Here is a 25,718-nt window from a genome sequence, read left to right on the forward strand (position 1 = left end):
AGGATTTCCCCAACCCAGGTGGCGAATCTAGTGCTTGGTCTCGCTAAATTCATACAGTTGGTGATTGCCCAGCTCTCTAGTCTATCCAGATCTCCCTGTAAGGCCTCTCTACCTTTGAGGGAGTCCACAGCTCCTCCTAGTTTAGTACCATTGGCAAGTTTACTTCATGTACATTCAATTCCTGCGTCCAGATCATTTATAAAAACATAAAAGAGCACTGGCCCTAAAATTGAGCCCTAGGGAACCCCACTGGTGACTGGCCGCCACCCTGATGTAATCCCATTTACTATAACCCTCTGAGCCCAACCCATCAGCCAATTGCTCACCCAACGTATTATGGACTTGTCTAGCTGTGTGCTGGACAGTTTATCCAGAAGGATACTGTGAAAGCCAGTATCCAAAACTTTGCTAAAATCCAAAACCACCACATCTACTGATTTCCCTTGGTCAACTATGGGTGACCTTGTCATAACAGGAAATTAATTTGGTTAAACAGGACTTTCCCCTCATGAACCTGTGCTGGCTATGGCCAATGATTGCATTGTCTCTCAAGTGTTTTTTGGTAACTTGCAGAATAACCTTCTCCATAATTTTTCCAGGCACTGAAGTGAGACTAACAGGCCTGTAATTGCCAGGGTCTTCCTTCTTACCCTTCTTGAAAACTGGAACAACATTTGCTAGCTTCCAGTCAATTGGGACCTCTCCAGACTCCCAAGATCATTGAAAAATAATGGAGAGAGGTCCCGCAATGACATCAGCCAGTTCTTTCAGTACCCTAGGATGAATCCCATTGGGCTCCACAGACTTATGCGCATCCAGCTGAAGCAGCAAGGCTTGAACATGTTCGGGGGCAGCTGGGAGTTTATCATCCCTGCAAGCATGGTCTTCCAACACAGGGCTCTGGGTTTCCCAGGGCTCATCATTGGTGTTGAAGACAGAGGGGAAGAAGGCAATAAATGTCTCCGCTTTGTTTACGTTCCTATTTGTGAGGTGACCAACCTCGTCAAGTGACGACCCAATGCTATTTCTGATTCTCCTTTTGCTATTAACATATTTAAGAGATGGCTCTTAAAAAGTAACCAGTATTCATGGACCCCAACACCTTCAAAAGCAGATTCTCAGGGGACCTTACTAACGAGATCATTCAGCAGCCCGAAGTCTGCTCTCCCCATATCCAGGATCGAAGTTTTGCTGGCAGTTCTTCTCCTATCACCAACTTTTGAAACTCAACTACTTTGTGGTCACTGTGACCAAGACAGCCACCAATCACCAGTTGGCCCACAAGTCCCTCTCTGTTTACAAACAACAAATCTAGCAGGGCACCTTTCCCAGTCAGCTACCTGCACCAAGAAGTTATCTTCAACACGCTTCAGAAATTTCCTGGACCTGTTTGTGTCCACTCTATGATATTCCCAGTTGATGTTTGGGAAGCTAAAATCACCCATAAGGACAAAGGCAGCTGATCTAGAGATTCCTTGTAGAGTAAGTCATTGGTGTTGTCGTCCTGGCTGGGTGGTCATTAGTAGACCCCCACAAGAACACCTACTTTATTTGCTTTCCCCTTCATCCTTACCCAAAGGCTCTCAACCATGCCATCACCAGCTGTAAGTGTCATACAATCCAACTCCTCCCTTACATACAGCACACCCAACCCCACCTTGCCTGCCCCTGCCTACCCCTCTGGAAGATCCTATGACCGTCCATCATGGCACCCCAGTCACAGGACTCATCCCACCAGGTTTCACTTATGCCGATGACGCTGTAGCTCTGCGGCTAGGCCAAAGCTTCTAGCTTCTCTTGTTTATTCCTCATGCTGTGCACATTAGTATAGAGACATTTCAGATGTGCTCCAGTGTACTCAGCACATCGTGGAGCAGACTGAAGGACCTTGCTAGCACACCATCCCTCAAACATTGGTGCACAACCCCCAGGCTTATCTCTAGCAAGTCTGGTTTTAACCCTTTCCCCCCTCAAATCTAGTTTAAAGCTCTTTCAGTGAGCCCTGGTAACTCCTGCGCAAAGAGCCTTTCCCCCATTTGAGACAGGTGTACCCCGTCTGTCACCAGCAGGCCTGGTGTCACATAGACAGATCAAAACCCCCAAAATTCTGCCAGTGGCACCAGGCTCAGAGCCAGGTATTGGTCTGCTGGGTCTTCCTGTTTCTTCCTTCACCATTCCCTGCAACTGGAAGGATAGACGAGAACACTACTTGTGCTCCTGATCTCTTAACCCATCGTCCCAGGGCTTTGAAGTCTCTCTTGATTGCCCTTGGACTTCTTATTGCAACTTCATCACTGCCTACCTGAAAAATCAATAATGGATAATAATCTGAGGGCCGTACCAGGGTAGGAAGTTTTCTGTTCATGCCTTTAACCCAGGCACAAGGGAGGCAGCAGACTTCCGTAGAAGCGAGTCCAGTCTGCATATTGGGCACAGCCTGCAGCCTGACACTTGAGTGCCAGCATGCTCCCATTGGAGCCCTGTCTGGGAAGCTGCGCCGGTCGTGGTGGGCACAGAGTTTAAAGAAGGCACAGCCTTCTGCCAGGTGGATACCATTGCTCCACAGTTGAGCTGGCAGAGCTACAGCACCCTTCCTGCATGCATACTGCTGCACCATGCCCTGTGTTGCCCTACCTGGTCACTAGCACTCCCTACAGGTTTCTTGGGAGGGGGGATTCAGCCCCAACCAGGTCTTGTCAACTGCTGTCATGCGAGCTGTGGGCTCCTGGTGGGTCTCTTGGCTCCCTCCGAGGTCCCCCCCGTTCAGGAGCCCTCCCCACGCACTGTGCTGGAGCACTCTGCTGCAGGTCGTGCCAGTACTGGAGCTGCTCACCTGGGTGACTGAGGCAAGCAGTATCTATACAGCATATAAAATAAATGAATTATCTGTATTTTAGTATTGCTGCCCCCTATAGCACTATACTGTAAAGCACTTGTGCATAACCAAGGATCAGTATGCTTTGAGATACTTCTAAAGAAAGTGGATTAGTAAAGATCACAACATGGACAGATTTGTTGAGATCTTTGTTCCTTCCTTCCTTGTTTTCCTCCGCCATTGCAATATGCTAGCACAACGAAAATACAGCTTCTAGGCTTTATTCCAACCCAAGCTGTAACCAGTAACTCAGAGTCACCAAACACCTCCTACATAAATTACAGCTTTGGAAAATATTTGTATTTTAACTTAAACATGCTTGCAATCTGCACCTGGGGAATTCTAAAGCACCCAAAGAGTGAACACACTTAAATTAAAATTTTCACTGAATAACAATACCAACATGTCTTTAAAACTGACATTCTGAATGGCTGAAAAGAGACCAAATATTTCAAAGCTGAAAAAACAAATACGAAAAACTCTACACTAATATGCAAAACTTCATATCAATTTTGGTTTTTAACAAAATCAGGTTAACAATTCTGTATTCACTTCTACCTCCTTGTTTTGCCTGGAATGAGAACCAAGAAAATATGCAGTCTTCCTCTGTTTTCATGGCACTTGCAGCCTGGCTAAAACCAAGGATTAGTAGAAAGCTAAGAAAGTTTACAGCACAGTTTGAAGGCAGAAGCACAAGAAAATACACAGCAAATTAGCTCCACAAGTTTGACTTTTTAAATTAATGTATTACCTAGAGCTTCTACAAGTAATACTTCTAAGTTTGTGCTCTAAATACAAACATGTATTCAAGCATAACACTCAAAGCACAATTCAAGAATGATCTTCAAAGGAAAACAATTCTTGCATTTCAGAAATCTTGCAAAATGCTCTCTCACTCATTAAATTGTCTACGTTTTTAGCAGGTTGCTGGTATCATCACTCAGTAGCATTTGTTGTCAAGTCTCTTATTAAGGATCTCTCATTTCCACCAAAGGAAGCAGAACACTGTCTATATGGACCTAATAGACCTGCTGGATGAATGCATTGAAGCTTTGCTGTAGACTGTGAAGTCATGAGCATTTCTTTCTGTAATTAGGCAGAAAGCTAGTACTAAAGCTTGAACTGAAAGAGCATTTCTGAACCAAACAGTTCCACGTCCTTATCTGCAGACTAAAATGGCTGAGCTCTACTGAGCTCCACCTCAGAAATACATGTATTTGCAGTCTTAGAGGAAGAAACACTATTAGAAAGCATAGCTTATGTGACTTTGTTGACAATGTTGGTAACTTATCCTTTCACAAGGGAAGATAGCCATAGCAATTCAAATGAAAACAAATGTGCCATCCAACTGCATCAAAAGCATGCTTCTGCCACTCAGTGGCAGTTTATTCAATGTCGGTCCTAACAGACAACACTGATGGCAGTGGAAGAATCATTACTACAGAAACCGCGTATTAGAATCACTGGGTCAGTTAGGTAAAAAATTCCATTGAAAGGAGACAAGCAGATAAGTGCTGAGGAAGCAAAAACTTCTTAGACTTAGGTTATTCCTTGATGATCCTCTGAGAGTACTTTTAAAATTTTAAATTAAAACTATAACTGGCCTGAGGGTATTTTATTCTCAAGGCAAATTCCAGAACCTATGATTTTATTTCAGCTACCAGTGAGAATCCATCTTGGTTATATCCAGGAAACCCTGCTGAAGTCAATAAGGTTGCATAGTCTATGGAAATGAAAAATAAATTGTTGACAGGAATGAGGAAGGAGGAGGAATCTACATCTTCAAAAAATTTGGAATTAATTACTGATCTCAGTTCATTTTGTGCTGAACAGGTGTCCACATTACCAAAACCACAGCAATTAACACATTTGTTGGCAGCCTCAGACAGGCCAAAGACCAAAAGAGCATGGAAACTGGACAAATATCACAGCTCTATAGGTGGTCCCTCCAAGAAAAAAACAACAAACCCCCAAAAAGGAAGATTATGAAACTTACACTGTTGTTGTGTATACTGAAATGAAAAATTGAAGACATCCATTCCCAGGGCTGTCAAGGCTGATCAAGCTTCACCTCACTAAATTCACTTTTAAAAAAGCCCTAACCCGCCTCCTTTTCCTCCTATACACATAAACACTTTTCAGAACCTTAAATTTATTACCTCATATTTACCTTCTGGTAAAGAAAAAGAAAAACCAGCAATTTTCTGGAAAGTCAGAAAAAATACTTGTTCTCACCAAAATGGCAGCAAAAGATGGTGAGGAGTTGCTGTGGACAAAACATGAACCAGCAAAAAACCTGCACAAAAAATCTGCAAATTATATAGTATGCCAAATATGCTCCTGATGATTGACATCCATCTGTATGTCAGTTTGAGATCTTTCTCCAGCATTCTGAAATTTTCCAGAACCCTTGCTTTCAAAATGGGATTCTACTCACAAGGATCCCATAGAAATTTTTATTTAGGCTCCCAACAGTTATTTTTCCCCTTCTCCTGCAAGTAGTGAAGGAAGAAATGCATGATGAAGGATTCTCAGCAGATTTCATAAACTTGGAAAGCCATTTGACATCAACAGAAGTCAGGGATGAACTCCCCTAATGAAATCAAAACCAAAAATAACAAGTAGGAACAAGCTGTTACCTCAAAAAAATAAGAGCCACATCAGGCTTGATCAAAATAGAGCTAATAAATACCCTTGGGTACTCTCTCTAGAATCAGCTTCCAGTGTCAACCTTCCATTTTTCTCAGCAACCCTTCTCTGAATTCCTGTGAGGAAAGAAAGGGAAAGCAAAACTGCACATCCGTTGAACAGAACAGTTGCCACAAACTGTCAGGACATTTACCATGACCCACTGAAGGATCACAGGACAGGTGTGGAAAACACAGAGCATCATCCCTTGGGGCACTGAATCTGCTCTGGAGGCACAGCCCAAGGCATGCTCTATTGACAAGCGTACCAGTGGAGAGGGTCTTTAGGCAGTAGTGCAAATCGAATTAGGTTCCAGGAAGTGGAGCACAGAGTAAGGAAACAACGGTACGGGCCAGATCCTTCACACTCACATGTTAGGCTCTTCCTGTTTTGTTAGTGGTAAAGGATACTCTTGGCAATTCAAATTGCCACAGTAATACTAGGGAAAGCATTTAACATGCAGTAATTGCCTAACCACTGTAAAGAACTGACATATAATATAATTACAGATTTTAAACTGGGCTTATACTACCTAATACCTCTGCTAAAGTCAGTAGCAGTGTTCCATTATTCTGTGCTTGTGCCTGTTGTCTGGGAAAAAAAAATAATCAAAAAGCACACCTATAATATTCTTTGCTCAGTCAGGTGGAAGCCCTTAAACTAATTTCACCTTTGTATTTTTTTCTTTTTCTTAATTCTAGCCACTGCATAAGTCTTCCCCCCCCAAAAAAAAAAAAAGTCATAAAATGATATATAATCATGTTTATTCTATTCTTAGTATAACTCCATTTTATTAATTTTATTGAAAATATGAAAAAAAAAAGCTTAAAGGGAAATATGTATGCAAATTACTTCCATCCGTATCTAATTCAGTCAAATAAGAAACTTGTGGAAAAGCCATCAACTTTTACCCAAGAATGTCATTGATGACCAAATAAAAAAATGCTCACATTAACACAGAAAATCAACATTTTATACAGGACCATGTGTAAATGAAATATACAGCCTGGAATTTACAATATGTTCCAGTACGGTTATGGATAACTGCATGGGGGAAGCAGAAGGGAAGGAGTTCGGCTGGAGTGATTAAAGTGCACACATGAAAAAGACAAGTATTTTCTCAGCTGCAGCTGTGTTTTAGGTGGAGAGCACACACAAGGCTCTCTTCACTTTTTTTATTGGAATATTTAGGTGCTCGGGTAAAAAGAGGAAGTGGGATGGCTAAATGAATAGTGTGTGCTCACGAAGATTCAATCAAGGAATGGCAGCTCAAAACAATGAAGCCTCAGAAGCAGGCATAAAGGTTTAATAGTCCAAATGTTTGCACACGTGTACTTGTGTCCAAAATTTAATCTGATAACCTGTCTTCAAGGTTTTCCAGTCCTCAGAGTTGAAAATGTCAATTTAGTGACCTGTTTAGCTTAATAGTTACTCAAATGCTATGAAAACCTACTGATACTGAAAAATACTTATTTTCTACCATCATGCTTGCTCTTATAAAGATGGCAGACATCATATGTGAAAATATAATATCCAATATATGGAAGGAAAGATGCCAAATGCTGCTAAGTGTCCTACAGTATCATTAGCTGATTCAGATGTAGATCTCTTAGATGAAATCAATGCACTTAATATTTAAAAGTCTGTTGTTTGGATACAAATGGATTTGTCTAACACTTCTTAAAAAAATGTTCCATGCACTCCTGATAAATATGCTGAATTTACTGACTTCATATCGGGAGTATCTTTATCTTTCAGTTTATTGGCATTTGCTATCTCCTGTACAGAATGAAGTCGTACACTAATAAGGGAAGCACATGGTGCTCTAGTCACATTACTTGTGACAACTACCATTCAATTGAGTTGGGTGAGCTGGAGAGCAAGATTTACTTTTAAATTCTATTTAGGCAGGCAACAGTTTTTCTACAAAGAAAATTAACTACAGTCTCAATTATTTTTGAGCAGGATATTTTCTAGAATTGCTTAATTCAGAAAGATACTGCTAAAGCAAACACAATCAAATAGTGAATCCAGAAAATTTAAGAAGTTAGTGCCTGAAGTTCTTCATTTCTTTATAGATTCACCAGTACCCCACAGGAGCTTTCCAGTTGCCCAAGAGCATGTCTTGAAGCCTGACCTGAAGGGATCACTTCTGGTAGGAGGGGAAGGGTTTAGCTTTACTCCTGGACTGGAATCTATCCAATGTGAATATCCACTTCAGAATTGTAAATAACCATGTCCATGTTTCTTAACCTTTTGATTTGGAAGAGTCTCAAAATTTTGAGGAGAGGAATTGGAAAAATCCTGCATGTACCTCTCCACCCTCCTTTCACTCCCAAATAAGAAATGTTTCTCTAGTCTCTTGGACCACATTCTGAAACCACTTTGCACAGAAAACTCTATAGAGCTAGAGTAAGAAGTGAGTAAAATTTGACTAAGGGCATTATGAGTTGGCCCTTTGTTAATTCGTCTCAGCCATACTTACTGCACAATGATTTTTAGTTAGCAGAAAAGCACACAGCAATCATCCAACACAGCATATTCTGTACTGCATTAGGGCAACCCACAAGGTAATATAACCCACAAGAATAATTGTAGTATAATTCACATCGAGAAGATTGAGTTACACTTGATTCCAGAAAGACTATGGCAACTCAGCAAGATCACTTAGCAGACAACTTAAGCTTAGGGAAGGTGTTGAAAGACTTGTGGACTCATTTTTTTTCCTAATATGTTTAATGTATGAAACAATATTCCATATCTGTTTTAATTATGTTTTATATTATAATAATATAATATTACTGATCTATTTTTTTATCTTCCCACAGACCAACAAGAAGCTCAGAAAGAAACAGGGATTCTCCCTCTTGTTTTCTTTCTCACAGGTTTACAAGGAATAAAAGAATAGAGCAAAAGCTTTTGAGTCATGTGGTTATTTTTATTCAGATGTATTCTACACTAACATAGTCTGACTCTTCCATAGTATAAAAGAAATAGTGTATTTTTCTACTGAAGCAGTTTACCTGTCAGCGCCTTTAAGGGATTGTACACCTCATTAACACCTACTGTTACACAGGCAATATACACTACACAAATATCACCAAATGCCACTAAATATTATGGGACCTAGTATGCATGTGATAATCTGTAAGAAATCTATTATCATCTGTAAGAAATGATCTGGTGAAGCCAGCCAGAGGAGTACCTGTGAACTTAATGTGTTAGACTATCAACATATCACTTTATTAAACAGATGTGGAGAAGGACCTAAGTGCTAATGCCATGTGGCAAAGCACAGATTTAGAGTTATAAATTGGCACAAAAGTAGGAAATGGATAAAAACTCCACCATTTTCACTTTCTAACACTGGTTGCTTTGATGGGATGGAGAAAATGCCCTCAAGCCTATTAGAATACATACACTTCACCATAAATCGTAGAGAAGACTAAATAAAGCTTATAGAATCATAGAATCACAGAATGGTTCGGGTTGGAAGGGATCTTAAAGATCATCTAGCTCCAACGCACCTGCCATGGGCAGGGACACCTTCCACTAGACCAGGTTGCTCAAAGCCCCATCCATCCTGGCTTTGAACACTGCCAGGGATGGGGCATCATTATATACCATGCAGCCTTGTTTCTACTCTGCTAACAGATTAAAGATGACACAGCATTTTATGACATGACTACATAGTTTAAATGGAAGAAGGAACAAAAGCACAGACAAAAACAAAGGAACAGGAGAGCTCCTCCACTGTAGACAGGAAGAGTGTGTCCTCTTCTAAAAACACACACTTTGAAAATGGTGTCATCAACTCACTCCTTTCAAAAAAGAAAAGCCATCCTGATGTCTTGCTCAGAAACAGAGCAGTGAAATACACACATGCCTTAGCTGGCTTAAGTAACCCAACCGTCACTTGGTACTCTGAAGTTTGGGTACTCTGAAGTTTGGGTACTCTGAGAAGCCTACCCTATATATGCAGCAGGACGATGTGTTCATGGCACATGATGCAGAAGAAATCATTATCTAAAGCCAAAACAGAGCAATGACTTCAGGAAAGCCACAGAATAATGTGATCTATCTGCAGCCTTGAAGTCTTTCATGAGATTCCCCCCCCCCGCCACCGCCTTAAGCCATGACTCCTAAATACAGCCACTGCATGACCCTCTCTCCTGAAAAGCTTAAGCAGCAGCTGATGTGGGAGCTCCTAATTTTACATCTCAGCCTTTTCTCCAATAGGAATTGCAAACAGACGAATGCTAATTAAAGCTACATGCTAAATGTAGTCACTACATGAGGACTGCTAGCAACCAAGCAGCGTGAGAGGGCAGTGAGGGCCTACAACAGAGACAAGTGAGGACCCTCAAAACAGAGTCTTTAAGGGTACTGTGTACCCTCTAGTACTCTACTGCTATGAACTACAGGTGTTAATGTGTTTGGAAGATATGCTGTTGCTTTTTCCAGCAACGTCAGAGGAAAGCGGATGCATAAAGTCTGTCTTCCAAAGGAAGAGGTACCACAGGAGCTGAGCTCATCTAGAAAAACCACTGGAATCTAGGATCCAGCCCTGCTGAAACAGGGAAGGTGATCCCAGCTGAAACACTAAGACTAGCCACCTTGTTTGTGGCTCTGCTGCAGAAAGCTTCTAGGACAGCACATGCCCTTTGAAGTCTTACCCCACAAGCCTGAGAAAACTATGGTAGGAAAGCACCCATCAGGAGAATATGACTAGAATGTAGTGACCCCTGCTGAAAGCAAAAGACCAGAAGCCCTTTACCTATTTTAATAGCTAATAGTTTTGTGAGAAAGCCTTCCTTTTGTTCATTGGCAACAGACCACTATCAGAGATACAATGCTGAAATAACTAAGCTTGTTGTCCCATCAGGTATATCATTTCCTACACAGTTTTGCCATTATCACCTAGTCTGAAAATGTTGTAGCGATTTCACATTTGGATTATGTGCTCTGAATTGGAAAGCACATTAAGATAAACAATATTTCCTATTCCTCCTTCATTCTAATTGCAATGACAACAACATTAAATATGTCATGGCATACAAGTAGAAATTAAATTAATAAAGTTAAATCAATATGCTTTATAGCAAAACCATTCTATTTTCTCAGTCAAGAACACTCTTGGCATTCTTAAATTAATAAAAAGCAATTAATATCAATATATTAAAACAGTGATAAATTTCCTCTTTACCTACAACACTCTGTCATGATACAAATTGATGATTTATTGTGTTCTGTTATAGTGTGTAAAAACATCATGTGTCTGATAAAAATAATATTTTTTTTCTTGTTTTTAGAACAGCACAATTAGTGAAATTACTCCCACGACCTAAGAAACTCTCTTTTTGCAAGGTCTTTTAAAAGAAAAATAAAAATCTGTCTTTTGTAAACTACCATGGTGACCTCTCCTGGTAGAAAAGCATATGACCTCTAACCATGAAAATTCAATCAGATTAATCCTCAAAGGAGGAATTACACCTGGCCCATTTTATAGTTTATTTTTTAATGCCATATTCTTAAAGATCTAGATGCCATTTATAAATCAAAACTGACACACAAACTACTAGATCATTAAGAAAACATTACAGCTTCCTGCTGTATAGGCAAAAGCCTATACAAAAGGCTTTGACAACTTCTCAAAAACAATTTTTCAACAGAATCATCTTAGAATAAGATAAAATTATAACTGTATATATTAGGGAATTAAAATTTGGGACAAAGTGGAAAGATAAAATGTTACCTAAAAGTGACACAATGAAGGAAGTCTGAAAAAATAGATGAACATAAGCATATGCATGTTTTGCTGAAAACAGTTTTTTTCTCCTTTTCTGGCATAAACTTTTTAAGTAAAAACAATAATTCCTATAGTAACTTTAAGTAAAAATACTCCTATACACTTTTTTTAGTTTTAATCTCAGTTACTTGGCTACTGTGATCTTGGACTGAGACAACTTCAAGGTTTGCCTACGGTCATGCAAAAAGCCTGTGCTAATACATCAGCAACTCTTTGAAAATAGCTCAAGACATTCTTTGCTTTGAACAACCACCCAACAATACTAACTAGTGAAAATATATACATTTGTTGTATAATATGCACACACACCTAAAAGAAAGCTTTATATATCAGGAAGAAGACATGTCCATGTAAGTTTGATGACCGCCCAGAGAAGAAAGTGGCTGAAGAAGAAGCATAACTTTAAACACTACAGTAAATAAGATTTTAGAGGATCATTCTTAGAACAAGGAGTATAAAAGGAAGACTTACATATAAGTTACAAATGTTAAAAGTCGAAAAGAACAGTTAAGCAAAGCAGAAGGTTTTGTAATGAAAGACTTCATAAGCAATCAGCACTGATTTAATTGATCTGTTGAACTCACAGGGCAAATTTCAACAAATGAAAGCAAAAAGAAGTAAAAAGGTTAGAACTCTAGGAAATACGGTCAACGGAAACAGAGTTGACCTGTGACAGGAATCCAAGGTAATGATAAAAGTGCATATATTTATTTTAAGAACAAGTAGATTAAAGACAACTCTAGTATTTAAAGACTAACTTTTTCTTCTATTAATTATTTATTAAGCCATCTGTAAATGCATCAGTGAAGAACTGAAGTATGAAATTACTTCAAGGAGGTAGGGATTCCAATTAAAAAAAAGAAATAATACTATGCCTGTTCTCTTAATTTCTTAGAATATGCATTTTTAAAGAATTTTACATTAAGAAAAAAACAACAAGCAACAGGTAAGGATGATGGAACAAAAGAACAGCTGTCAGCTTTTGCCTTCTTCAAGATGAACACTCTTCAAGAGCCAGGTTCCTGTCAGAAAAGCGCATGTGGATGCAGCTCTGCAGCTCAGGCAGGAATCACAAACTCATTCTGCATTCAGTCACATGGTATTTAAGGAGCACTTATGAAAACCATTGGGAAAGTAGCAGATAAACACAAGTAATAATTAGGAGTCAATTCTATCAAAGACAGAAAGTGAACATTGTTGACTCAAGATTAAGTATTGACTGTAGGAAATCCCATAATTACTGCTCTTGACTTGTATTTGGAAGAAGCTATTAAAAAGGCAACTGAACCCCATCAAATATCTCCATGAGTGCCAAAAGTGTCGAGAGTAATTAAGTAGGGGAAAAAAAAGACAGCTATTTAACAGGTTTTTCTTTCCTTGTTTTTACCAAAAGTATTAATCCATTTTTTTAAAGGAATTTTAAACCAATTCCAAAAATTCTGATGCTCACATGCCTGTTGAGAACAGGTTTTACCGCATGGTCCACAAAAAGGCAAGAAAGCCACATTCCCTCCCCTACCCTCAAATTGTTACTCATAGAACATACCATACACCCCAGTTATCCACCTGCTGGTACTCAGCCATGGCATGATAATTTGTGAGGCTGTACCTCAAGTTCATAAACACCACACTGTGCAGGAATATTTCAGAAACTTCTTTTTAGTATACAATAGCATATGTTCTCTCTTTTCAGCAATCCCAGTTACAGAACTGTCCATAGTCGTTCTTCACACCACTCTTTTGGCTCAGCACGCTGCTCAGTTTTGCCAGTTCGTTCTGGTGATCAAAATGAAGGATTTCTTAAGAAGGTACCTGCTTCAATATTTAGGACATACAAAAGAGGAAGAAATGCACAGGGACATCACACAGGGGCCTTAAAAGAGGCATGCCAGACTTCTTCCAGAAGTCAGACATTAAGCACTTAGTGCACCAAATCATGATCTGAAAACAGGTCACTAAAGGTGACATCATGGTGGAAGATCGTCACAGATCACATGACCAGGATAAGAAGGGAGACAAAGTCTTCTTTAAACAACTCAAGAAAGTTTCTAGATCATGCCCTGGTTCTTATAGAAGACTATAATTCAGCTAGCACCTATTCAAAGAGCAACATGGTGAGATGCAAGCAATCTGAGAGGTTTCTGGAGTGTTTTAGGAGTAACTTTTAGATACAGTTATTGAGTGGGCAACTGGGAATAAAACACAGCTGGATTGCTGTTTAGATATATAAGGAAAAATTAGTTGGGGAAATAATAATCAATGACAATGCCTTGGATGTAGCATCCAAGAAATAATGTAATTCAAGATCCTAAAGGGAATACAGACCCTACACTTCAGGAGAGCAAACTTCCAATTATTCAGGGAACTGATAGGTGGGATCCCATGGGAGACAGCTCTGAAGGGTCAACAAGCTCAGGATAGCTAGCAGGTCTTTAAAGACAACCTCCTCCAAATGCAAGGAAGTGATGAAAGGTAACAACAAGAGAACAAGGGAAATGATCATTCCCCTTTACTTAGCAGTAGATTGCACCTAGAATGCTGCACCTGGTTTTTTCCACCACTACAAGAAAGACTTTGATAAAGCAAAGAGCAAGTTTTGCATAGGGCCATCAAGGTGGTCAGAGTGTTTGGACCACATGCCCTATGAGGAGAGGCTGAAGGAACTGGACTTGCTCAGCCTGGAGAAATGAATGTATGTGGGACCTCTGAGCTGCCTGTCAATACATACAAGGAGGTAATTGAGAAGATGGAGCCAGGTTCTTAACAGCAGTGCATGGAAGATGAAAGAAAACAGACCACGGCAGAAGAATGAGACAACAAACGAAAATTGAAAGAAGGGAGGTTCGTACTAGATATAAGGAAAACCTTCACCATGAGGGATGGTCAGGCATTGGAACAGGCTGCCCCGAAAGGCTATGCAGTCTCCATCCTGGGAGGTTTTCAAGATCCAATGGGATAATGCCCTGAGCAACCTGGTCTGATCTCATCACTGACCTTGTTTTGAGCAGGGGATTGGACTAGAGACCTCCTGAGGTCCCTTCCAACCCAAATTATTTTCTTACTGTATGAAAAGAAGAAACCACCAAGGCACATGGTTTGAGAGTTCTGTGAGATTCAGCATTTGCATACTATGACAACTGGAGATGCTATTCCCTCCCATTATGCAATCTGTAACTTGAGTGGCTGCAATTATTTTGGAAAACCCTATTTGACCTTCTGTGATGGGTTGACCCTGGCTGAACACCAGGTGCCCACCAAAGCCGTTCTATCACTCCCCCATCCTCAGCTGGATAGGGGAGAGAAAATATAACAAAAGGCTCGCGGGTCGAGATAAGGACAGGAGAGATCATTCACTATTACCGTCACGGGCAAAACAGACTCAGCTTGCAAAATTAACTCAATTTATTACAAATCAACCAGAGCAAGGTAATGAGAAATAAAATGAAATCTCAGAACACCTTCCCACCACCCCTCCCTTCTTCCCGGGCACAACTACCCTCCCGGATTTCACCACCAAGCCCCCCCAGCGGCACAGGGGGACAGGGATGGGGTTTATGGTCATCACACGTTATTTTCTGCCGCTTCACCTCCTCAGGACGAGGGCTGATCACACTCTTCCCCTGCTCCAGCGTGGGGTCCCACCCACGGGAGACAGTCCTCCACGAACTCCTCCAACGTGGGCCATTCCCACGGGCTGCAGTTCTTCACGAACTGCTCCAGCATGGGTCCATTCCACGGTGTGCAGTCCTTCAGGAGCACACTGCTCCAGCACGGGTCCCCCACGGGGTCACAAGTCCTGCCAGAAAACCTGCTTCGTGGGCTCCTCTCTCCACAGATCCGCAGGTCCTGCCAGGACCCTGCTCCAGCGCGGGGTTCCCACGGGGTCACAGCCTCCTTCGGGAACCCACCTGCTCCGGCGTGGGGTCCTCCACGGGCTACAGGTGGATATCTGCTCCACCGTGGACCTCCCTGGACTGCAGGGGGACAGCCTGCCTCACCAGGGTCTTCACCACGGGCTGCAGGGGAATCTTCGCTCCGGCGCCTGGAGCATCTCCTCCCCCTCCTTCTTCACTGACCTTGGTGTCCGCAGGCTTGTTTCTCTTACATGTTCTCACTCCTCACTCCGGTGGCAGTTTCTCTCCATCCCAACTTTTTTTCCTTCTTAAAAATGTTATCACAGAGGCGTTACCACTATCACTGATTGGCTCGGCCTTGGCCAGCGGCGGGTCCGTCTTAGAGCTGGCTGGTATGGGCTCGCTCTCTCTCGAACACAGGGGAAGCTTCCAGCAGCTTCTTACAGAAGCCACCCCTGTAACCCCCCCCCCCCCCCCCGCTACCAAAACCTTGCCAAACAAAACCAATACACCTTCCTTCTTGGAAAATTCCAGCATCTGCAGGAGCTGAAGAGAGGGGCAGGCGCTGCAAGTTTAGAAGGCAGATGGTAATGTAGTATTGCCTTAAGTGTTGCAAATATTTTATTGACAACTGTGGCCCATTCCATTGTGCTTGTTTCCCCAGACAGTGTGCAAGAACTTTCTCATGCAGCAGATCCTAAATACTGATGGATAGACAAGTGAAAAAGCTCCCAACAGTACAGATCCAGGACCAAGGAAAGCCGGGGAAAGGGAAACTAGAGATTCCTTTTCATACCACACTACATGTAGCAATCTGAATAAAAAACAATGGCGAGTGCATTTAAGCTTTGTGGATTGTGAAATAACATGTACATGGTTCTTCTACCTAGAAGTCTTGTGATCCATTTTAAACACTATTTGAAACTCTAAGCTTCTCTCTGCAAGTATAAGAACTTCAGGAGGAATTATGTTCTTGACTATCTATTCTGTTGGTGTTTATCAGCATGATTCATTGTGCCAGTGCCACTGTCACTTCCCTCATTTGCTGAGTTGCTAAATAGTCGGAGGAGAAAAAAAAAAAACCAAAACAACTAGGAATTAACAACGGTCATACAATGTATGTACATGGAAAAATTAAATTAGATTATCACAGACAGCTGGCAAAAACCCTTCCAAGAGTGGCAGTGAATACACAAAATATTTGGTAGTATGAGAACAAAAATGTCCTTCAAATGACAGAATTTACAAGTTCAAGACAAGCAATTTTACCAGTCCTACTACCACAGAAGTAAACTGATTTTACCACAGTGATAATCGGATGGAGATTTACATGTTGTCTTTTCTTCATAAATGCAAAGAACTGAAGTTTCCTTTACGCCCAAGCAAGGACATCAAAATAGAGCAATTTACAGCATTTGGGGAGACATAGCATCAGCCTGTATCAGAAGCTGTGGCTATGCAACATCTTCAATAGTCTCAAAGATGACAGATTGGCCTTAACAGTCAAACGCAGGGACAAAGAGTCATATTTTTTTTCCTCCAGAATTCACTTGAATTTTCAGAGCCTTGAAAACATATGCTTGGCAGGGAGTGGGGCACAGCGAATAAGGGTTTGAGGCTTTTTTTACTTTAAGTTCCAGCAACTGCTTCTTCAGCCCCCTTTTTCCATTCAAACTACAAACACTGCTTTGGAAGGCCTTCTTAATATGGTATTCTCTCCTTGGTATATTCACATAGCTCGTCAGAATGATGATATATTTCACACTTGACAAGAAATTATCTTACACCACCCAGATGTATTAAGAACATGAAAAAATTCAGTCTTTAAAACACAAAACTTTAGTGGCTTAGGACCCATCTGCAGTTACATCTGTTACTAATGTGCCATATCTACCTCAGCGACACGTTATCCAAAATTATATTTGACATATCATCTCACCCTATCTAAGAAAATACAAAACACTTAAACATCTAAAAGTATGAAATGCTATTCTTCTTGTCAGGCCTTACCAACTTGCAACTTTACAATTTTGAAGTTGATCCTTCCCAACTGTTAATGTACCTCAATATAATGAAAAGCAGTTTTTCTACAATTGGCAAAATACCACAAGCATCACAGACTAGTATTTATTTGCTACTGACACACTAACAGGGCTATGCAAAGAATTACAGGTTCCTTCAGTTAGGACAGAAACAAATAAACTTCATTTTGAACTTGATCCAATAGATGTTTTGGTCCAATTTTTTTTCTCACCACACTGGCAGTCTCCACTGTTCTCAAATAGTTTCAAGAGAACAGAGTGGCATGGAAGGCAGAATACATATGCATGCATTTTCATATTTTGGTGAGAGAAGCTCTCTCAGGTTCCATGAACAGTCAACTATGGTATGAAATAGATCAGAGTAATGATCTATTACTAAGTAAAGACAGCAATGACCCCCAGGCTTCTGTGGGGTTAGGACTCTCCTGGGTAAAATGGGAGATGCAGTTTGAAATTCCTTCAGGTAAAGGTGGGGAGAAGTGCTCCAAACATGAGTCTAACCATTCAGCTACTAGAAACAAGAAACCTCGCAACTCTATGAAAAAGAACTAATTCAATTAGCTCTAAAACAATATTTCAAGAGTTGTAACTGAAGTGAATTTATTTCAGAGCAAACTCTAATACTTACAGTTTTAAGACAAATGCTTTCTAGGCAAGTGAATCTACAGTAGCCAGGAGAACAGCTAACCACTGTGTTGGCCATTTCTAGGAAGGAAGCTCAGGAAACAGCAGGGAGAAAAATAAACTCAAGAGAGGTATCTATCCTCCAGGGTAAGGCTGTAACACAAGGTGGCCAAGAAATTGTTCCAGCACTGCCACTGACTATGCATGATTCATTTGTTTGACAATAACATCACTTAAAAATAGCTGGCAATGCTATGTGGGCACTATGTGAACCCCATATCTGTCTTCATCTAGTTATTTTTTGTCCAACAATAATATGTGTCTGTACATGCACATACCATCTGCACAAAAACAATCAGCTAAGCATTGAATCCTTGCCAGTATTACTGTTTGGTGGTGGTTATACTGAGCTATAATCACTCTACATCCTTCAGTGAGTATGAGAAGACTGTGTATGATTGGCAGAATACTGCACTTTGCTTGACACTGAATATGGCTTAAAGGCCAAGCAACATTTGTTACAGGATTAACATTAATCAAAATCCCCAAATAACTAGGGATCCTAATGATGGCTTAGTCAATAGCATTCAAAAGCTGCATATACTAATGTAGTCTAAGCCACAGGAAAACAAGTAACTGATTTTTATTTTCAGACCAGATGGAAAACCCAAATCCATCACATTAGAAGTCACCACTTGGCAAAAAAAAATTACAATAAGAATACTGAGATTATCACACATTGAGATCAGAGGATATGAGTGGCTGAAATACAGATATTGTGTGCAACTGTTTAAAAGTGGTTTACTCCATTTTTATCAAGGATGCTTCATTGCCATTCTTAACTTTCTACAGGTGAAGAGGGGCAGGGGGGAACAGAGAAGGAACATTGTGTGGAGTCCTCATGAAAATGATTTGTATTTTTATTTCCCACCTACCTCAAATTAACACTTAAAAATTTCGTATGTATGTTACAACAGTTGTTAGATGGTTGCTGGATGCGATTTCACATTTTTAAGAGACTTAATAGCTCAGGACTGGTAACATGGTTCAGGTACATTTCATCTGTAAATTAGCCCCTTAGTCCAGTGATAAAAAAAATTTTCCCTGGCTACCGTGAAAACAATAAGTCACTTCTGTATACCTCCAAGTGAGCAGATTTTTCTATTACAACACCTGTTGTTTAAATTACTACTTAAGATCCTAACATCAAGAAAAGGATATTAGATAAGCAGCACAATGTCTTTATGCTTTTACAAAATACCAAGTACAAAACTTAATGTATGCTCAAGAAGAATCCAACACCCTAGTGGATTGCTAACAGCCGTAACAGTTAACAAGCACCAACTTCAAAGCCAATCACTGATGCATAGAGGTGTGATAGAAGCTCTTCCTTTCTGTTCTATATACTGGCAAACTAGTCTGACAGAAATCAGTTACCCCCTGAGATTCAGATACTTCTGAAGAGCATGGTCCTTGGCCAATTTTTTACAATAAGACTTAGAAGAAATGTTTCAAAAATACATTCCTGCCTATAGAATATCCTGTTCCACACTGCATAAGACTGATGAACACCAGTTGTCTATAAAGAGCTACAGGGTACAGTTTCATACCTTATGAAAAGCAAGAATATAAAAACTGTTAATCTATCAAGTACCCTCACAGTTTACAGGTCTAGAAAACAATCATCCCCATTAAACTATGACCTTCCTTTAATGAAAGCAGGTAATACTTTAAATGTCCTAGTAGCATGCTTTGCATGAGGATTTTAAACAGTTATCTCCCTTGTTCACCTAAAGCAATATAGATTTAGTCAAATTGACTAGAGTCTTTTACAAAAAAAGTTCACTTACCATCCAGAAAAGGGTTCCAGTGGCAAATTCAGAATAATGCTCTATAGTAGACAGTACACTGAATATTAAACAAATCAGCACCAAGAGAAACCTGCAAAAAGAAAACAGTGTTTAGTGACTCATCAAGTTGAACTGCAAATCTAGATCTAGTTTTAGCTTTCATTCATATAACTTTTTTCATCACAAGTATTTTGTGTTTAATCAGTTCATTCTTCCTAGTCAAGTGAATACCATCATTTTGCATTCAATAACTTTCAAGAAACATGGAATAAAAATGACAGAAAGGCTGAACACAGTTAAATAAAAAGCTAAAACTCACATTATCAAGTATGATTTCCCATAGAAGCTTGTAATAGTGAATGTTCCATGTTTCACTGATTGCTATATAACTTATGTGCTGCAGTAGAAAGGTATCATAATTGATAATGCATTCATTAAAGTAGAATTAGACATAGGACTGGAGTGAGGAAAAGTAACTTCAGTGAAAAATGTTCCATTGAATACATTCCATGAATTCAGAACTTACATAAATACAGAAGAAATAGCTACTACTACAGTATTTGTAGTATCACCACTCAGATAAAGAAAAAATTTCAAGTCTCAAAATACATAGTCCTGCCCCCTAAAATAGTTTAAAAAAGCAAAACTGAAAAGTCATGAGAACTGGAAAAGAAAATGCACAGTTGAATTTAGTTCATTTAGTTAAATGCTTAAATGCTGGCAGAATACCCATTACTTTGATGTGTACTATGTCTCAGCCATCTTTCCACCATTGGTAACATGTTGAATATTTAAACAACTGGTGAAAATAAATGACGTATGAAGAACTCTGACAGACAGATCAGAAAGACAGACTTCTGATATGTTTGCACTACAGTTTTCACCATCTCTTAAGGTCATGCAGAAAACAAGAGAAAAGTAAGAAAACAGAAATTTCTTCCACTAATAGCCAGAAACATACCCTCTTGTGTACCAGCTCTTCCAGATGTCATTTCCTCTGATTCCGTGCCAAAAGGCTGTACCTAAACTCCTAAAGTCCCAAACCAGCAATTAAAACCTTAACAGTCCTGCATGTAATGAGATATTTTTCCAATGAGAAACCCTTCTAAAGAAGATAAACACTACTGACAAGGCTAATTCAAAAACTTCAAAGCAAATGACAGACTATCAGCCCTGGTGGCTGTACTATTAAAATTGTGAGATTTCAGCAAACAGAAATGAACACACTAATTACACTTAGTGTGCTTTTGGTAGCTTTTACATGAAAAATACAAGAGGAAGAGCTTATCGGGAAGGGGAAAAATTCATGTGCAACCTAGAGACCAGTGACAAGATAATTTCTTAGGATTCTATCCAGGGACTTGCCCTGGTCAACATTTTTACCAGTGTTCAGAATAGGAGATGAAATGCACCTCATCAAGTCCACACATGACACCAAACCAGGGGTTCAGTCAATAAACCTGAGGTGCCTGGAGAGGCTAAGGAACAAGCCTACAGGAATCTCATAAAACTCAACACGAACAAATGTCAAGTCCTGCACATAGTATGGGGCAGGCCCAAGCCCACATCGGATGAAGACTGCCGACATCTTGAACTGCATCCCCTGTAGCCCTGACAGCATGTAAAGGGCAGTGATGGTTTCCTTTTGCTGGACTAAACCTGGGGTGGTGCACACAGATGGGGCCCCAGGGTCCAGCAGAGTGGTGACAGACCAGAGGGAGCTTGGCAGAGGGCAAAAGCAGCATGAGGACAACCCTTACCCAGCGTGAGCAGGGACAGGTGACGCCACCCTAACGGCAGAGGAAGCCCTGCCCCTACTGCCCACCTCGTGGCCCACTTGCCCCAAAGTCCTGTACATCTTCCAGTCACCTCATCTGCTATTTCTGCCCCCAGGGGTTGCCATTTTGTAAAACACCATCCACCACTTTTTCACAGGCTGCCCTGTGACTGGCTGATAGCAACACTTCCCCTTCCTGTCTATGTCAGAAAGGCATCAGAGCAGGACGCTCCTGCCTACGATATACCCGTAGGTAGTGTGGGTAGACCCACATTTTTTATCTCATACCCCACATGCTTTCATACTTCTCTGTGATTGGATAGTTGCCATTTTTTTGAAACCATCATACCCACATGATCTCAGACCACCCTCTGACTGGCTGCTCATTTCCTTTGGATCAGAAAGTGCTCATACGAAAAAAAATTTATATACATTTTTGTATATACGTAGGTTTCATATATAGAAATAGATATACATAATATATAGACTATATAGACTATAGAATTGTGGTGGGTTGACCCTGGCTGGCTGCCAGACGCCCACCCAGCTGCTCCCTCACTTCCCATCCTCGACAGGACAAGGGGAGAAAATAAGATGAAAAGGCTCGTGGGTCAAGATAGACAGGGACAATTGCTGTCATGGGCAAAACAGATCCAACTGGGGGAAAATTAACCTAAATTATTGCCAGTTAAAATAGATTGGGATAGTGAGAAACAAATAAAACTAAAACAACTTCCCCCCACCTTCCTTTCCCAGGTTCAACTCCTCTCTTTCATTCCCAGCTCCTCTACCTCACTCCATCACACATGCCCTGAGAGACACAGGGGGACCAGTCCATAATGTTTTGCCTCTGCCCGCCCTTCCTCCCCCTCACACTGCTCCCCTGCTCCAGCGCGGGCCCTTCCAGGGGCTGCAGTCCTTCAGGAAAAACCTGCTCCAGTGTGGGCTCTCCAGGGGCTGCAGTCCTTCAGGAAAAACCTGCTCCAGTGTGGGCTCTCCAGGGGCTGCAGGGGAATCTCTGCTCTGGAACCTGGATCACCTTCTCCCCTCCTCCTGCTCCTCTCACCTCGGTGCTCGCAGGCCTGTTTCCCACACTTCTTTTTCCCCTTTCACCTCACAGGCTATGCTGTGGTTTTGGCCTTTCCGAAATGCGTTTTCCCCAAGGCATGCCAGCCGTGGCTGAGGAGCTCAGCCGTGCCCGCGGTGGGTGGGTTGGAGCCGGCTGGAACCGGCTGTATCTGGTTTGGGGCAGCCCCGGCCTCTCCTCACAGAGCCCGCCCTGCAGTCCCCCTGCCAGCGCCTGGGCACCTGCGCCCAATCCAAGGATATATAATAGGGAATGCAGAATATAGAAAATAAATATAAGTACACGTAGAAATACAGATATGAAGCAGTATACTAATAGGCATAATATGTTACTTATTTACTCACAGACGCATTTTACACATACCTATACAGACACGCTATAGAGTATATAGCTGTGTATATGTCCACAGATGTCGGGGAGCAGTGAGAGACACTCCATTAAAGCCAGGCACCAAGGGTGACAACAGCACAGGCAAGGCCATCCCCTAACTCACCAGGACGCAGATTTGCAATACCGAAGGAGGGCCGAGGTGGCGAGAGCAATCAGCTCCATAAGCCTTTCAGTGGTTTGTCGTACAAGGTGAGGCAGGGAGGCAGGCCAGCGTCCATTCCAGAAGCCCAGGCAAGAACAGCAAGGGACAGGCCTCTAACGTAGGTCCAGGGTCTGTCCAAGAGACAGGGACTGGTGCAAGACTGGAGACAAAGCTACCTATAACATAGATTCAGGTTTAGCGCTTGCAAAGAACTACTTGTGTGCAGAAACACCCAGAATACGTTTGCCTCAGACAGAGGGTAGACTGAGCCAATATTCTTTATGCAGCACATTCAAACCATGACTAGAACCAGGGGAAAAAAGGAGAATGCTAATACCTATGGGCACACAAGGGCCCTTCAGCTTTCCTTTTCCTCTTGTAGGAATGCTTCAGATTTTTAGACTGCCTCAGGATCCCCAGGAACACTGAACAGAGGATAATGAACACTGAAAACAATTCTCATTCACATAACTGGTATGCTTGGTCTGGTCATTCACACACTGCAAGTCAACTGCATGTACGTGCTAACACAGGCAAAGAGATGGTTGTTTCTCAGCTGCCACGCAGACAACAGCTGACTTTGTTCAAGCCTAAAATTGGATTTGAAGATACAAAAAAATCCCGCTTCCATTCATATGGCTCTAGAAAGGCTCTGTCACTGTTAGCCACAAGTAGAGATTTGTGAAGGTTTGGGCCACCATTAATAACTGAATTTCTTAAGTAGTAGTTAGAGCCTGACATGTACAACTCTCTCTGAATCAAGTTTGCATTTCTTCAGTATTTGCCTATCCTGATCCACACTATTAAGACTGACCTTTAACATGGGTTATCCAGGTTCCTAATCAACTGACTGGTTTTTTTGGATTTTTTTAGCAGCACCCATGGACAGTGGGGTATTTCTAGTTCCTTTTGAGCTGAAGGGAGGGGACAGTATCTGATAGCTGGTTGTGTCACTGCTCCATTTGATAGCTACCATTGTGTGTTCTTGCACTTAAATGGTATAATATGATTAATATGGAAGTATGCAAATAAGTTTTTGAAAAATTTCCTTCCTTGTGCACTTCAAGAGGCTCTAAAAGGCTTATCTGTAATGTAATTATAATTCAGGTATGAGTATAATTGTAATTCATATTAAAAGATAGAAGAGCTATAGAATACAAATGCAATATTTCTAAAATAGTAGCAAACATAAGTGTACTATCATCAAGTGTTTGTAACTGCAGAGCTGGAGCACTATTAATTGCAATCTAGGATTTATTTATTTGAACCCCAGACAGAGAGGCACAATGCAAATTTGAAATACTATGCTAAAGCTATGCTGGTGGAAGTCACTGGACTTGTCCATACCACCTAGTGGAGATTACTGAAGAAACTTTCAAGACAATACCACCTACACCAGCACTGTGGTGGAACCATCCATGTTCAGGGTTTTCATATAGCATAAATGAAATATAACTGTGATAATACAGCTCAATATCTGAACTAATTATTAGCTCTTAGGGATCACTCTACGATTTAATCTGGTGCAGTGCTCTGCTAATTGGGCTATACTACTTCTTAGTCCCAAACTAGTCCCTGCATACAGCATCTAACACTTCCATGCACAGGTACACTAACTCAGCTGTCATTGACTCAGAATTTTCAGTGCTGCAGTCTACTGTATGGTGTTGAAACTCCCTCTTTCATCTCTATAAATGCCAAGATTTTTTGCTTACTCTTCTCTAGAGTTTCAGCAGAACACATTAGGAAAGCCACACAATTAACATAGTATGCTTTGTAAACTCAGAAGAAAAAGTGACTTGGAAATTATCAGAAGAGGAGCTTTAATATCTAAAGTCAAAGGTAAAGCATGATGCAAGAGACACTAAAGCAAACAAACTTCTTACCAGAAAGGTTAGGTTAAAAAAAAAAAATAAAAAGGCATAAAATCCCCATCTTTTTTATGTGGTTGTTTCTTGAAACCAACATAGTGTCCAAATTCAGCGTATGACCCTTTTTAATAAAATTGGAGAACCAGTGTCATGGTGAAACCAGGACAACCAGTCATTACGTGAAGCAAAAGTATACACTTTTTCAGACTAAAGAATATGAATGAGGCTTTCGTTCAACAATATCAAGCAGCTAAGTTAGCACATTTATATTTAATGTTTCAGTATTTCCCAAGGCATTTGAGCATGGCCAGCAGATTGAGGGAAGGGAGCCCTCTCCTCTGCTCAGCACTAGTGAAACAGTGCCAGGAGGACTGGGACTTAGTTTGGGGTCCCCAGTGCCTACAGGTGGGGACACCAGGGAGTGACTCTGGGAGGTGGAAGATGTGTGTCTGAAACTCCCCAGTCTCAGAAGGGTGTTAAGCCCAAGTACATGCTTTAGGTCCTAATCAGAAGCAGCAGAAGCTGGTCATTAGCACCAAGTAGAAAGACTGGGACAAACACAGAGGAATGATTTTAGGCTCAGAGGTGGCTTCAGATTGTAAAACCTGTTCTTACCTAGGCATACAGTTCAGGGCTGTTAATTCTACCCCAAGGGTCTGACATCTTGATCTATTGGTAGAATTAATAAATAAATAAAAATTATTCTGCA

The 25,718-nt window shown here is 41.0% G+C and overlaps 1 protein-coding gene across 1 annotated transcript in view; it reads right to left on the bottom strand.

The window, feature by feature from the left end:
- LOC126048006 (potassium voltage-gated channel subfamily KQT member 1-like) overlaps nucleotides 1-25,718 on the bottom strand; it is a 504,159-nt gene that overhangs the window by 459,650 nt on the left and 18,791 nt on the right. Inside the window, exon 2 of the mRNA XM_049822381.1 lies at nucleotides 19,743-19,833. Within this exon, the coding sequence (XP_049678338.1) occupies nucleotides 19,743-19,833 (91 nt within the window). The remainder of the gene's footprint in view (nucleotides 1-19,742; nucleotides 19,834-25,718) is intronic.

The sequence above is a fragment of the Accipiter gentilis genome, chromosome 18 (genome assembly GCF_929443795.1).
Source record: "Accipiter gentilis chromosome 18, bAccGen1.1, whole genome shotgun sequence".
Taxonomy (NCBI): Eukaryota; Metazoa; Chordata; class Aves; order Accipitriformes; family Accipitridae; genus Astur; species Astur gentilis.